Raw genomic sequence first — 14,947 nt, forward strand, 5'->3', positions numbered from 1 at the left:
TAAGATGATAGTGAAAAAAAGTTAAACAAACAAAAAAAGCAAAAAACAATTGTGCAACAGTATCAGAAGGTAATCAGCCCAGATTGGAGCCACAGCCGAAAGGTTCCCAGAGGCAGGATGCCAAGAAAAAAGAAAACGATAGAAACTCAGATTGACCTGTTTCCCAAATTGCAAGGAGTTTTCGAGTTCTGAAGGAAAGTTTGGGGCTATAGAAGTGACAAGTCCATAAAATAAATTGATCAAACAAAAAGGCAACTAGTAAATACAGAGAAAGCTAAAAGTAATACAAGAATGGGAATACAATCATACTATGTTATATGGTTCAGCTGTTAATAATTTTTTTATAATCATAGTAATGTAAACATTGAATTTTGACTAAACCAGAATGTTATATAATGATATTGTGATGATGGGGGAAAATTATATGTATGGAAAGCTGGTGTAAGAGAACCATGGCTTAATCTTTTATAGAAAGAATTCAGGGGTTAAATGTACAAAATTTTTAAAAAATTAAGATATATCAGCATGATATTAGGATAATATTTACAGTTCAAATAATAAGCACCTCGGGATAGTGGGCTTGGATTAAGACAGAAATTGCTGTTTTTCCCTGATGAAGTTTTACAGCGCTCTGCTATGTGCCCAGGATGGGCAGCAGTGTCATCGTCGAGAGCTTGTTAGAAAAACAGGACTCCTGGCCTCGTCCCACGGCTGCTGAATCAGATGCTCAGCGAGAACCCCACATGGAATTCAGAAGAAAATTATTCTCAGTGTGGTGTATCCACATTGTGTTTAGTCTCAAAAGGGATGTGGGAAATTTGGAGATGGTCTAGAAAGCTTAAACCATTTTTAAAAATCTGTGCTGTGGGAATATGTAAACAGAAGTGGAATTATTTGCCTAGAAAAGTGAGGATGGGGTTGGGGGTGGCCGAGTCAGCTCTGGTCGAAAGGGAGATCTAACACTGAATGCGTTAATAACGAGTCAAGAGTCAATTTGATTATCAATTTGATTAATTTTCAAATACTGAAGAATAGTTCTGATATGATGACATGAATCACAATTACATGAGGAAGACTTTCTTTCTTTTTTTTCTTTCTTAAGCTGGAAACAGGGAGAGACAGTCAGACAGACTCCCGCATGCGCCCAACAGGGATCCACCCGGCACGCCCACCAGGGGCGATGCTCTGCCCACCAGGGGGCGATGCTCTGCCCTCCAGGGCGTCGCTCTGCCGAGACCAGAGCCTGGGGCAGAGGCCAAGGAGCCATCCCCAGCGCCCGGGCCATCTTTGCTCCAATGGAGCCTTGGCTGCGGGAGGGGAAGAGAGAGACAGAGAGGAAGGAGAGAGGGAGGGGTGGAGAAGCAGATGGACGCTTCTCCTGTGTGCCCTGGCCGGGAATCGAACCCGGGTCCCCCGCACGCCAGGCCGACGCTCTACCGCTGAGCCAACCGGCCAGGGCCAAGGAAGACTTTCTTGACAATGAGTGTTAACTTTAGGATTTGTTCCTGAGAAGGAAGCAGAGAATGAAAAACTCCCCTCTCCCTTGGGTTAGATCATTGTGATACCTTACATTGCTTGTTGGTAGATTCACTAGAGTGGAATTGCTTCTTACTGGGTGAGTAGTAGAAAGTTATATTAATGAGAATTCTGCTTGAAAATCTTACACCACCCTTAAAATGACTCCCAGTACATTTAATACACCAAACAGACAGTCTCCCACTCCCCATACCCTCACCACCATGTTTAAATAAATAAGTAAGCAAATAGCTGTTTCTTTGAGCATGATATGAAGTTGTCAGCTTGTGTTTAGCCACAAAGTTGAACAAAAACCACACTTTTTAAACAACAGAAAATCTCACTGCTGAACGAAACCCACAGTTTCATGTTCACTGATGGGTGTCTTTCGCATTCTCACTGATTTCAATAGCAGGATGCTACAAGCCTGTGCAGAACACTTAAGAATCCTGAGGCAAGCGCACAGATGGAGACTCACATACCATATGTCTAAATATTCAACCATTATAAATCAAGTTAACAAACTGTTAAAATATAGCCTAGCCTGCTACCTTGACATCTAAGCTTTCACAGGATCTAATTGGCCAGGTTTTAACTTTCCAAAGTCTTACTGGAACATGGCAGTGTGAGGAGGCCGTAGTCATCCTAGATCCCCACCACCCCTCTCACCTCTGTGAGGGACCTTGCAAGACTTCTGTGGCCTCAAGCCCTCTGTGTTTGTGCTTAGAAATGTTTGCCTTCATTGTGACACCTATGCTTGGTAGAGTAAGCCTGGAGAAGAGGCCTTCACAGGCCCTGGAAATAGGCTTGAGGCTTTTCGGGCTGAGAATTCTGGTCCTGGACTCTGGTTGAGCACATGGTCTTGAACTCATAGACATCTTTCCCTGTACAGAGGTATGGCTGGAAGACAGCCAAAGGGAGCCTTTATGATAAAATTTAAATATGATATGATCATTCATTATGGATAATTTCTTCAGATCTTGGAGTTATGGCACCCATCCAAAGTGGAAAAACCAGAACTCCACAGATAGAGCAGTGACACTCAGGGTTGTCCATTAATTATGGAAAATAACTTTGTGTTTTAGGTATTACTTTACTGAATTGGAATGTGGATGGTGAGAGGTTTCCTCAGTGATGCAAACTAGTCATGAATGTTTACTTAAAATCCTTAATGCTATTGGGAGGCACATTTAAAATAAAATCCATCAAGGAAGTTAGTTGACTTGCAATACATGTGGCTGGAAAAAAAGTGGCTCTGCCAAAAGGAAGAGTTATTAATTCTCAAAGCCTGCATGGCCATCATTCATAGTCTCTATTACTGTATCAGTATGGTCCAGGCCAGGGAACTAGTCAATGTCACACTTCCAGAATTCATTCCTCACAGATTAGGAAAACATCATAGGTGAGGTGTACCAGTAATATTAAAATATTAAAAGCCATTCTAATCATCTCAGATAATTATGGATTTAAAATATCAACATTTATCTGTCCCTTGCTGGTTGGCTCAGTGGTAGAGTGTTGGGCCAGTGTGTGGAAGTTCTGGGTTTGATTCCCAGGCAGGGCACACAGGAGAAGTGACCATCTGCTTCTTCACCCCTCCCTCTTTCTCTCTCTTTCTCTCCACCTCCCCTCCTTCAGCCATGGCTGAATTGGAGTGAATTGCCCTCAGGCACTGAGGATGGCTTCATGACCTGCCTCAGGCCCCAAAATTGCTCGGTTTCTGAGCAATGGAGCAGTGGCCCCGGATGAGGGGCTTGCCAGGTGGATCTCGGTTGGGGCACATGCGGGAGTCTGTCTCTCTGGCTGCCTGCCTGCCTCTCACTTAATTATATATATATATAATATATATAATTAATATATATATATATCTCGACATTTATGATACTTATATGACATTGAAAATAACTTGATTGATCATATTGTACTTCTTTTTTTTTTGTATTTTTCTGAAGCTGGAAATGGGGAGAGACAGTCAGACAGACTCCCGCATGCAACCGTCGGGGATCCACCTGGCACGCCCACCAGGGGCGACGCTCCGCCCACCAGGGGGCGATACTCTGCTATGTTGCGACCACAGCCACTCTAGCGCCTGAGGCAGAGGCCACAGAGCCATCCCCAGCGCCCGGGCCATCCTCGCTCCAATGGAGCCTTGGCTGCGGGAGGGGAAGAGAGAGACAGAGAGGAAGGAGAGGGGGAGGGGTGGAGAAGCAGATGGGTGCTTCTCCTGTGTGCCCTGGCTGGAATCGAACCCGGGACTTCTGCACGCCAGGCCGACGCTCCACCACTGAGCCAACCGGCCAGGGCCGACCATATTGTACTTCTTAAGAAAAGTACCCATTGTATAATCTGTTATAAAACTGGAAAACTGGGCTAAACAACTTGAGCAGGGCTCCATCTGAATAAAAAATACACAATCTAATGAAGGGTAGGTACAGATGCTACCATATTCTTTTTGTTTCCTCTTTTCAATGCTTAATAGTACACCCTGAAATCCTAGAATATGTTAACAAGTGGTTATGGCTTTTGATTTGAAAGGAAACCCCTGTTAAATAAATATGACTAGGATAACGATAATTTTCATCTCAATTTCTTACTCTTAACAAGCCATAATCTATAATAATGCTGCACATGGAAAATTATGTGGAATAAACCACAATTATAATAGTCCATTAACTTGGTGAATATTTATTAAGTACCTATCATGGGCTAGTTACTGGGTTAAATGCTTGGAAACTATTATAAGAGGGGAAATAATGGTACAATAATATGAGAGACAGACCTCAATCACAGGATCATAAGACATGAATGTAAAATTCTCAGCCCATAAAATAAGGGGACTGTATGGAGGGCATTGCAGAGAAGTCCAGATTGATAGTGTTATTCGTGTATAGATACCTTTCTTACAAAAGCTTTGCGACCACTTAAATTTAGTTCAAAATAAAATCAACTTCCTGTGAAAATGCTTTGGCTAGTTGGAATGTGAGTAGTGTATCTGTGTGTGAGGACACTGAGCCCTGAAAGAACATCTGTTTGGCTATTTTGTTAAATGAAACTCAAGTCACCAGGCTTTACGAATAGTGTCTTTGTGCTTCATGACTTTCCACCACATAAACAAAATTACCTAACAGCTCAATCTGCAGCTAAAACTGTCATTCACCAGTTAAAGCCTGCTGACAGAGCAAACTCGAGACTACAATTCCAGCTTCCCTGTTCAGTTTCCACATTTCAGCAGTCACTCTCTGGCTGGCTCCCTCCAGATAAGGACCTTCAGGAAGGGTTTATTTTACAAGGACAGACTGATGCTTTCAAAATCTGGCCACTTGCTAGGTAATGGAATTGTTTCTTTATGGAGACTCTTATTGGGAAAGAACAAAGATGGGCAAAAGAAGCAGTAATTGCCTACCTTGATTTTGTGATAGTGTGTTTACAGATTCCTCAAGGGATGTTGTGAAATTCCAAAGCAAATTTTTAAAAGTAAATTATTATTATTTTTTTAAATGTGAAGACCCCACTCTATGTTGCACTTTATGGGTTATAGACTCTTAGTCAAAGGAACTTTAGAGACTGTCTGTCCAATGGTTTTCAATTATTTTTTAAATGCTGGAACATATCCTTGAGAGGAAGTTTCCCAGCTGGTTTCCAATCTGTGAATACTTAAAGTAGTGCTATCTTGATTGACATAGGGGTAGGAGATCCTGAGCTCCACCTTTCACCAGCCCCCAATCCACAGGTTGCTCCTAAGTCATCTCTATGGTCTCTCTGGGTGGTCTGGGAACAGTAGGGGGCTAGGGCAACTTCTTCCCTTTACCAATCCTGCAGCCAGGAGCCCAGCACATCCTAACTGGTCACCTCTTCTTGGATAACCTCAGAGTCAAACAGCCAGGCCGTGCTCCAATTCTAAGGGGGTTTGGAATGGCCACCTTAGGGAAACTATCATTCATGACATCCTGGTATGTTCCTGATCATTTAATAAGTGGCCAGTCCAAGTTCTTACAACCACAAAAGCAGACTGAGTTATGTGTGTGCCAGAGAAGGAGAGAGGGAGGAGGGAAGGGAGAGAAAGAAAGAGAACGGGGTGGGAGACAGTGAGGTGGTGGAGGCAGGAACCTGAAACATGTGATCCCATAAAAGGGCAGATGAACAGAGAGGTGCTCTGAGATTTCACGGTCCAGGAGTCACAGAGGCATGTGCTCAGGGGCTCTTGAAAGGGAAAGTTTCCAGCCAAGCTCTTTGGTGGATTGACAGCGAAGGATAAGGATAAACAGTTAGTCCTGGGTCAGAAATATCCCCTTTGGAGTGTTTCCCCACCTGTATAAATACCTGCTCTTTACAGAGGGGACAGCCTGGCTGGCTGATCAGGAAGAGTGATAAGCAGACATCTGCACACCATACTGCAGTTGACTCTCACATATACCATTTCATTTGGTCCTCCCAACAACGCAGGTTAACATGATCCCATTTTATAAATAAGGAAACTGGGAGTTAGTGAGGTTAAGTGGCTTGTGCAAGGTCAGCTGCACAAGAGACAGAGCCCAACAGAATGCTATTTCTACTACCCCACTGATGCCTACAGGAGGTAAGGGAGAGGTCAATGTTTTCTGAAGAACATCATTTTAACTTCCTTCTAAACTTTTAAGGATTCTGGTGCAAGGTAGCCAGGTGATTTCTGAGTGGATGCATTCACGAGCAGCCTCAGCTAGAGCAGGGAGGAAAGGAAGAGATGCTACCTGCAAACCTGCAGAGATCTCTCTCAAAGGAGTCCCAGCCAATGTGAGGGGCATGATTACCTGAAGGTGTGGGAGGGAATCAGAGGGCAGTGCAAGCCCGCACAGCTTCTCCCGGGGAAAGTATTATGATCTTAGAGGCAGCACGGCGTTGTGGCCAAGAGCACGGATAGGGGAGCCATGGTTTGATTCTTTACTCAACCACTCTGCCTCCCAGTTTCCCTAACTGAAAGAAGTACCACACTAACAGTACTACTTCATAGCAGTGTTGCCAGAGTTACATAAATCAATGTCAGTGAAACTATTAGTGCCGAGTGTAAAGTAGATGACACAGGAGGATTTGTTAAATAAATTCTTACCAGGCTGTGAACTCTTGATGCAGGTAAACAACAACTCACAGATAAACAACAGCTACTATTTGAAATTCAAAATGAGGTTATAATATCTTCGCTTCCTGTTTTTCTGAAATTCTGGTTACTTCAATGCCAGCAATCTTGACTCTACGAACCCTGCTATATCACCCGACCTTCTCAAGCTATTTCCTGACTTGCCTTTGGTGACCTCCGTTACCTGCCTAAGCCCCTGACTTGTTGCCTCATCTTCCTGAGCCCACTTTTATATATTTTGTGACTTTTCAATTGTTCCTGTAGCACATTAAACGATGTTCAAGTGTATGGTTTAAGTGTAACTAGGAGTCATATTAAAATTCTATCAATAGGGGGAGCTCAAAGAATAGCTTAAAATAAAATTATCCTGAGCTGACAAAATTGAAGAAAAGGGGACAAAAACGAAAGCCTTCTGATATGTACTGTACAGTTTTGTTATTAATTGGGAAAAAAGAGGAAATAAATTTAAATTAATATAACTAGGCAGTGTTAATAAGATTGGTTGGTTTTTCTATAGTAGGGAAGGATTTACTTAGATTTCTATCTCTAGGGAAAGCCAAGATTTTGATTTTGCAGTCATAAAGATAACAATGTACTGAAGAGTTGAGCCATTTAGATGATTCCCATTTGATTTGTTTTACTTAAAAGTTCAGAAGCATTGTGCTTAGTCTATTCAGACTTAGTAAATACTACTCAGGGATGTCACTCAGCATGAAATGTCACTTACAACTCTGGCCACAATTCCAGGGAGTTGGGTGAAACAAACTTTCATTTATAGTGTGCTAATGTTCCAATCAAGAAGTTTGAAAAACCTTTATGAGTTTTTACAAGGGAAGAAGAATAACTCCCACTTCTTTGGTTTACTGGAATATTCTATTTTTTTTATATTATTACTGCTTTATTTATTTGTTTTTATTGAGTGATTTTAGAGAGAAAGAGAGAAGCATTCCTTTGTTGTTCCACTTAGTTTTGCATTCATTGGTTGCTTCCCATGTGTGCAGACATATGCTCTACTATAGAGATAAACGAAATCAATGATCTCCAAGGCCACCTGTCCAAGATTTGACCACTCTATCATTTACTGACCCAAATGCAAATACATAGACTGCATCCATTTGTTCTTTCAATCAATTCATTCAGTGACACGTAAACGTTAAATATAAAAGCAAGGTAATTGATAACATAAAATAATAGGACTGCTTTTCACCTGTGGTTTTCACATAATGTGTTATGATGTTTGAGACTTACCTCTTATGTGTGGAATATAAATGATTTTAAGATATTTTCTCTTAATGGAGGAGTGACTAAAGAAAGTATGACACACCTATAAAAGGCAATACAGCACAACCACTTTAAATCACGTTTTCCAAGAGTACTTAAGGTTATGAAAAGCCAGTCACCTTACATTGCTATGTGAAAAAAATGGCAAGTTATGAACCAATGTGCATATATATACCTTAAGGTAATATATACATACAGTCTAGAATGAAGTGACCCAAAATGTTAATAGTAATTTTCTTAAGAGAGTGTTATATGCAATTTTCTCCTTTTTAAAACAGATTTTTTTAACTATCTGCAATTACCAAGCTTTACATTTGTGATCAGAGAAACATGAATTTAACTTGATATAAAAATATAAAAGGCAATTTAAGAGCTTTGTAAAAATAAAGTGTTATAGAATTATTTCTTAGAAAAAACTCTCTAGGAGTAAATATTTCCTACCTCATTTCCTTTGCTCCCAGCACTGGACTTCAATTCCTTCGGTTGCTTCATAAAAGAAAACAACAGTTTTTACTAAATGTCAAGTTGGTTGTACCCGCTGTAGTGATTTTCTGGGTCACACTTTTGCTGGTAATGCAGATGTCTTCAAACTCATGGAAACCTGACAGCTGCCCACATCTGACAGAAAGGAACTTCCTGTTTCACCTCATGGGATTCTAGTTTAGACACTTTTATTGAGATAAGTGAGAAGGTTGGTATACCATGAAGACTGTGGTTTTCAGCCAACATTTTGGAAAGAGGAAATCATGCTGGGATGTTCTTGAATTTATTCAACACTCTTTTGTACCTGGAAAATATCATCTGAGCTAAGCTGTGAAGATTTCCTGTTTTTGTGAGACCCAGTCTAACATGGAGGACTGGGACATAAATGCTGGGGAAGGGTCCTCCATGGTACAGTAAGTACTAGACGATGTTAGAGGAAAAGGAGACTTACTAACACAAAAATGTTCATGATACGGATTACTTACTTTAAAAAAGACAGATAAGTTATATAGTATACATAGTCTCATCTGACTTGAGAAAGTATATATACATGGAAAAAAAATGACAACACAATTAAGGATGTTAATAGTGTTACCTCAAGGTGGTGGGATTACAGATGATTTTTTATTTATTTATTTATTTATTTATTCATTTTAGAGAGGAGAGGGAAAGACAGAGAGAGAGAGAAGAGAAGGAGCTGGAAGCATCAACTCCCATATGTGCCTTGACCGGGCAAGCCCAGGGTTTTGAACCGGCAACCTCAGCATTTCCAGGTCGACGCTTTATCCACTGCGCCACCACAGGTCAGGCTACAGATTTATTATGCAAAAATAAAATAAAAATACTTTGCAACTAGAAGAGCGGTGTAAAAACTAAGGTTTTATAGTTTTATATATTATACGTGCTAGAATGAAGACTTAACCACTTTTTGGTATGTTTCTGGTTCTTCCTTTTCCATGTGACTTTTCTTAGGAGACAGACATTTCTAAATTAAGGGTCTCTTACTGCTTTACTAATTTATTAACAAACATTGTCCATTACTGAAAAATTCTTGAGAACAGAAATTATGCCTAAGCAAAAAAAAAGTGCTAGTTATAAGGATGTATAATATATGACTCCTCATTACATTTTATTTAGCAGTCTCACATGGTAAGGAATCAGTTCAAAATAAATGCACTCTTCAGCCTGACCAGGCGGTGGCGCACTGGATAGAGCATAGGACTGAGACACAGAGGACCCACGTTCAAAACCCCAAGGTCACCAGCTTGAGGGTAAGCTTATCTGGTTTGAGCAAGGCTCACCACCTTGAGTTCAAGTTCGCTGGCTTGAGCAAGGGGTCACTTGCTCTGCTGTAGCCCCCCGGTCAAGGCATATATGAAAAAGCAATCAATGAACAACTAAGGTGCTGCAAAGAAGAATTGATGCTTCTCATCTCTCTCCCTTCCTGTCTATCTGGCCCTATCTGTGCCTCTCTTTGTCTCAAAAGAGAGAGAGAGAGAGAGAAAAGAAATGGACTCTTCAGTCCTGAAGGCCAAACAAAAAGAAAACTATACACAAAAGCCAGCATGCCTGACCTGTGGTGGCGCAGTGGATAAAGTGTCGACCTGGAAATGCTGAGGTCGCCGGTTCGAAACCCTGGGCTTGCCTGGTCAAGGTACATATGGGAGTTGATGCTTCCAGCTCCTCCCCCCTTCTTTCTCTCTGTCTCTCTCTCCTTGCTCTCTCTCTCTCTCTCTCTCTCCTCTCTAAAAAAATGAATAAATAAATTTTAAAAAAGATAAAAAAAACACACAAAAAACAAAAGCCAGCATAAATTTGTGCATGCAGATACCTTTCTGTTAACGTAAATTTTGTATCTTTTTGACAATAGACCTTTTGCGGCTGATTCAGGAGTGTCCCAGCATTCAGGTGAGGTACGTCTTAAATGTTAACAAACCAGATAAGTAACATGTTTCTGATGAGAAAAGCAGAAGGAATTTTGGAAACCTAAGAACTATAAAAAGAATTAGAAAGAAAACAAAAAAAAGAATTCGAGGTTAAGAGGAAGTGGTAAAAACAAGAAGCAACAGGATGAGGCTGGGTCAGAAGCTTTCTAGACATGCCAAGACTGTGTGATTGTGTGTAATTGTCATACCCAGGAACATCCTATTTCCCCCAGCTAATTCTCCTAAAGTAAAAGTGTCTTTCGCCAGACTTGCTGTTCCTGGATATAATTTCTTGAGGAGATTTTAAAAATGAACCCAGGAATGCCTATTTATTATAATAAGATTAACTACTTCTGTCATTACTGCCAAAATCTATGGACCAATTACTATATATATTTAGACAATTATTTCACCATTGTGAAGAAGAACTCAGACCTTCTGAGTTTAGCGTCATTGGTCTTTTTACAATTTCTAATTCTTCAATGATGGCATGTTTTATTTCTCAATATGCCCCTTAATTTCACATAAGAAACAACATACATTGAGTTATAGGGCCTATTAGTAAAGGTGTGTCTGATTTAAAAAAAAATGCTTGTGTAGTTTTACTGTGTAAATTTACTCACCAAATGTCGAAATTCTACTGAAAGACTCCCATTGGAAGATTCTTCAATGGACATGGCTTTGACATGAGTTCCACAAAGGACAAATCTTCGATTACTAGAGAAGAAATTTTAGCTATTTACCTGGTCTCAGGTAAAATATACTTATGAGAACAGCAAAAAATGTTCTAAAGTAAATGTCTTACCTAAGAGTTGAAACATTCCTGTAAAACCAAGAAGATTCTTTAAAATAAGCTATTTAATAGAATAAAAACTTTTTTTTATTTTCCATCACCTTATACTTGCCCCTCTTTACACCCTTCCCTTCACCCCCACTCCTACATCCCCCTCCCCCTAGTAAACACTTCACTTTCATCTATGTTCATGAGTCTCAGGGTTCTTTGTTGTTGTTTGGTGTTTTTTTTTTTAGTGAGAGGAGAGGAAGCAGAGACAGACTCTTGCATATGCCCAGACTGGGATCCACCCGGCAAGCCCACTAGGGGGTGATACTCTGCCCAGCTGGGGCTGTTGCTCTGTTGCAACAGAAGCCATTTTTTAGTGCCTGAGGTGGGAGGCCATGGAGCCATCCTCAGAGCCCAAGGCCAACTTGCTCAAGTCATGGCAGCGGGAGGGGAATAGAGAGAGAGAGAGAGGGAGAAGAAAGAGGGGTGGAGAAGCAGATGGTCGCTTCTCCTGTGTGCCCAGACTGGGAATCAAACCCAAGACTTCCACATGCCAGGCTAATGCCCTACCACTGAGCAAACTGGCCAGGGCAAGGACAATTCTTTTTTAAAGTTTTATATTTTCATGTTTCAAATGAAATTAGACACTTACTTGTCAATTGATGCTTTCACCTTTACCTGATAGTTTAGTTCTGGCAATTTTATCAGTAGTCTGAAAAGACACATAAATAAAAACTCAAAGATAAAAATTAAAAGTTGTAAAAGCTTTTTTATACTTAGAGTTTTAAATATTTTTATAGCATATAAATCAAATTACATTATGTCCCATTATACATTAGTGTGTTTTAAAAATGTCCAATTCCTCTTCAGTTTGCCATATTACCAGTACTGACATCAGTCACTTACTATATTGACAAACATTTACAAAGTGTTTCCATATTGCTTTAGTTGATGTGTGTTGGATAATATATTGACTAGGTCAGAAAAATAGCTATATATTTTGGGTAAAGTCCAAATCTGGGTTAAATGTATAAACATAAGAAACATCGAAACATCAAAGTCTATTAATATGGCTCCATTTTATTCTCATATTATAAGAACACATTTTGTAAGCTTAGTAAAACTAAATGTTTTGATGATAACTCTTTTATGGTAAAAATATCAAGAAAGACTAGGCCTCTGGTCGAATATGGAAAATTCTCATTTAAATGCATTTGCAATATTTAAACATACTATATTTAAGTAACAGCAAAACTGTTCATAATTTAAAAAGACATAACTTCTAATCAAATGATTATGGATCAGAATAACAATTCTTTTAACTCCTTCTTCTGGTGTCAGCCCCTTATTCTTACTTTTACTTTCCCCATCTCTTCCAAACTATAGCCTCTGATATGCCATCTCTCTCTAGAGCAGGGGTCCCCAAACTTTTTACACAGGGGGCCAGTTCACTGTCCCTCAGACTGTTGGAGGGCCGGACTATAAAAAAAAAACTATGAACAAATCCCTATGCACACTGCACATACCTTATTTTAAAGTAAAAAAACAAAACGGGAACAAATACAATATTTAAAATAAAGAACAAGTAAATTTAAATCAACAAACTGACCAGTATTTCAATGGGAACTATGCTCCTCTTACTGACCACCAATGAAAGAGGTGCCCCTTCCGGAAGTGCGGCGGGGGCCGGATAAATGTCCTCAGGGGGCCGCATGCAGCCCGTGGGCCGTAGTTTGGGGATCCCTGCTCTATTGGTTCAGTCCAATTTCTGAGATAATTATTCACTCACTCACTCATTCACTTATGCACACATCCTAAACCTCGTTCATTCACTCAGCATATATTGCAGGCCTCATATATTATCCAGTACATGCCCTAGGTAGTGGGGTACTGGCATAGTAATGATTGGAGAAGGGAGAAGTGTGGACACTGCTATTCACAAAAGTAAGAAGTCCAGTGAAATAGACGAAATACAGAGAATGGTGACAAGCAACTGATTGGCATTAGAGAAATATAATCATAGATAGTGGACCGCCCAAACAAAAGGGCGTGTAGAATGTTGCAAAGATTCCTTAAAAGTCCTGTAGCAAGCACAGGATTTATTTCAGAGTTTGGAACATGATAAGTGTATAGTTATTGGCAGTGAGGGTTGGTATGAAATAAGGCAAGATGTTATCCCTCTTTGCCTTCCTCTCTATCCTACTTCAGGATGGATCTGATTTATTCTAAGATGTGACAACTTAAAAGGAGTCCCAGGTTACCCCTTCCTTTGAAATAGGAGGATGCGTTGCTAAGGCAGAGAGAGGTTTAAGGGGAAAATCTTAAGTACTATGTAAACTCATCTAATAAGACAATGGAGAACAGAGCAGGGAGAAGAAATATGAGGACTCAATAGTCAGATAGAAGAGGAGGGGAGAACACTCAAATCAAGGGCTGATGGTCTTTGCCTTTTGCAATCAGTTCAAATGTGAAAGGTGGTGTCATTCAGGGACCTCTTCCACTCAGAACTCTTTAAACAATCCCTGCTCATCTCCCTTTTTGATCCAAAGAACATCTTAGATTTAACATATCATCTATGGGGGTGTCTTGAGGAAAAGGAGGACATCCATTACCCTTCTAATTTTATTTCCCTTTAGTGTTATTGTCTTCTGGGTTAAATAGAGAAGTGGGGATGGAAAAGAAACAGCTTCTTAAAATCCTGAAATTTAAAAGAGCACCTGGCCTTTGCTTTGGTTCTTCAGTCTTAGTGCAAAATTAAACAAGGAAATGATTAAGAATTCCAAGTAAGCTTTTGAAATGCAAACTGAAGACAAATGCCTTCCCTTTAAAAATGAGGTTCCGAGGTGATGATATTAACTAAAATGCTCGTAGTGATTATTTTGCAATTTTTGTATGTCAAGTCATTATGCTGGACACCTTAAACTTATACAGTACAGTATATTAATTATATCTCAATAAAATTGAAATATAAAATAAAAAATGGAGTTCCAATAGTGATATGTGATCAGAGAACTTATCATGGGACCTAAACCACCATCTATCACGGCATCATTATCTCTTTCATTTGTCTAGAATTTCAGCTTTCCAGAGATAAACTAGTGATTAGTAATTGAAACCTTTGGGGCCCTAGAGATTGAAACATGAGGAAAATCTTTGAAAGTTTAAACTCAAACTCATTATTTTAAGTGTCATTAGGAAAAACCATCCATTTTGGTTGTTCATGCTAGTGGAAAGTGTCAAATACATAAATAAAATAAAAATAATATAAAAGTTGTATGGTTTTTTGTTTTTTTTAAATTTTTTTAAAAATTATTATTAATTTTAATAAGGTGACATTGATAAATCAGGGTACATATGTTCAGAGAAAACATCTCCAGGTTATTTTGACATTTGATTATGTTGCATACCCATCACCCAAAGTTAAATTGTCTTCCGTCACCTTCTATCTGGTTTTCTTTGTATCCCTCCCCTCCCCCTCCCCCCCTCTCCTCCACCCCCCCTACCACCATCCTCTTGTCCATGAAAGTTGTATGTTTTTAGATGAGGTAAATAATAAATAATATATACTGAAAAATGTGGTGTTGACTGTTTCCTCAGAAATCTAATAAGCTAGCTGCTAGGTAATCACAGGGGAAGCATGTGCCACTGTATTCCCTGGAGAGGGTACTTGAAGCCTTCCCTAATGTGCCCCCTATCTATCATCTCAATTCTACCTCTCCCTGCTCCACATGCTCATGGAACAGACCCAGGAAGTCCTCATTTCCTGAGTCTCACTCTCCCGTAACCCTGCTCTCCTTCTCTGCTCTCCTCTCAAGGTCCTTCCTCACAGTGACAGCAGGGCATTCTCTCTTG

At 39.9% G+C, this 14,947-nt stretch overlaps 1 protein-coding gene across 1 annotated transcript in view; it reads right to left on the reverse strand.

Annotated features, from left to right (window-relative positions):
• Positions 1-14,947, reverse strand: part of STAT4 (signal transducer and activator of transcription 4) — a 108,974-nt gene that overhangs the window by 23,678 nt on the left and 70,349 nt on the right. Inside the window, exons 11-14 of the mRNA XM_066346378.1 lie at positions 11,748-11,807; positions 11,120-11,137; positions 10,938-11,031; positions 8,348-8,392 (exon numbers count right to left, since the gene is read on the reverse strand). Coding sequence (XP_066202475.1) covers positions 8,348-8,392; positions 10,938-11,031; positions 11,120-11,137; positions 11,748-11,807 — 217 coding nt within the window. The remainder of the gene's footprint in view (positions 1-8,347; positions 8,393-10,937; positions 11,032-11,119; positions 11,138-11,747; positions 11,808-14,947) is intronic.

This window comes from Saccopteryx leptura, chromosome 7 (genome assembly GCF_036850995.1).
Source record: "Saccopteryx leptura isolate mSacLep1 chromosome 7, mSacLep1_pri_phased_curated, whole genome shotgun sequence".
Taxonomy (NCBI): domain Eukaryota; kingdom Metazoa; phylum Chordata; class Mammalia; order Chiroptera; family Emballonuridae; genus Saccopteryx; species Saccopteryx leptura.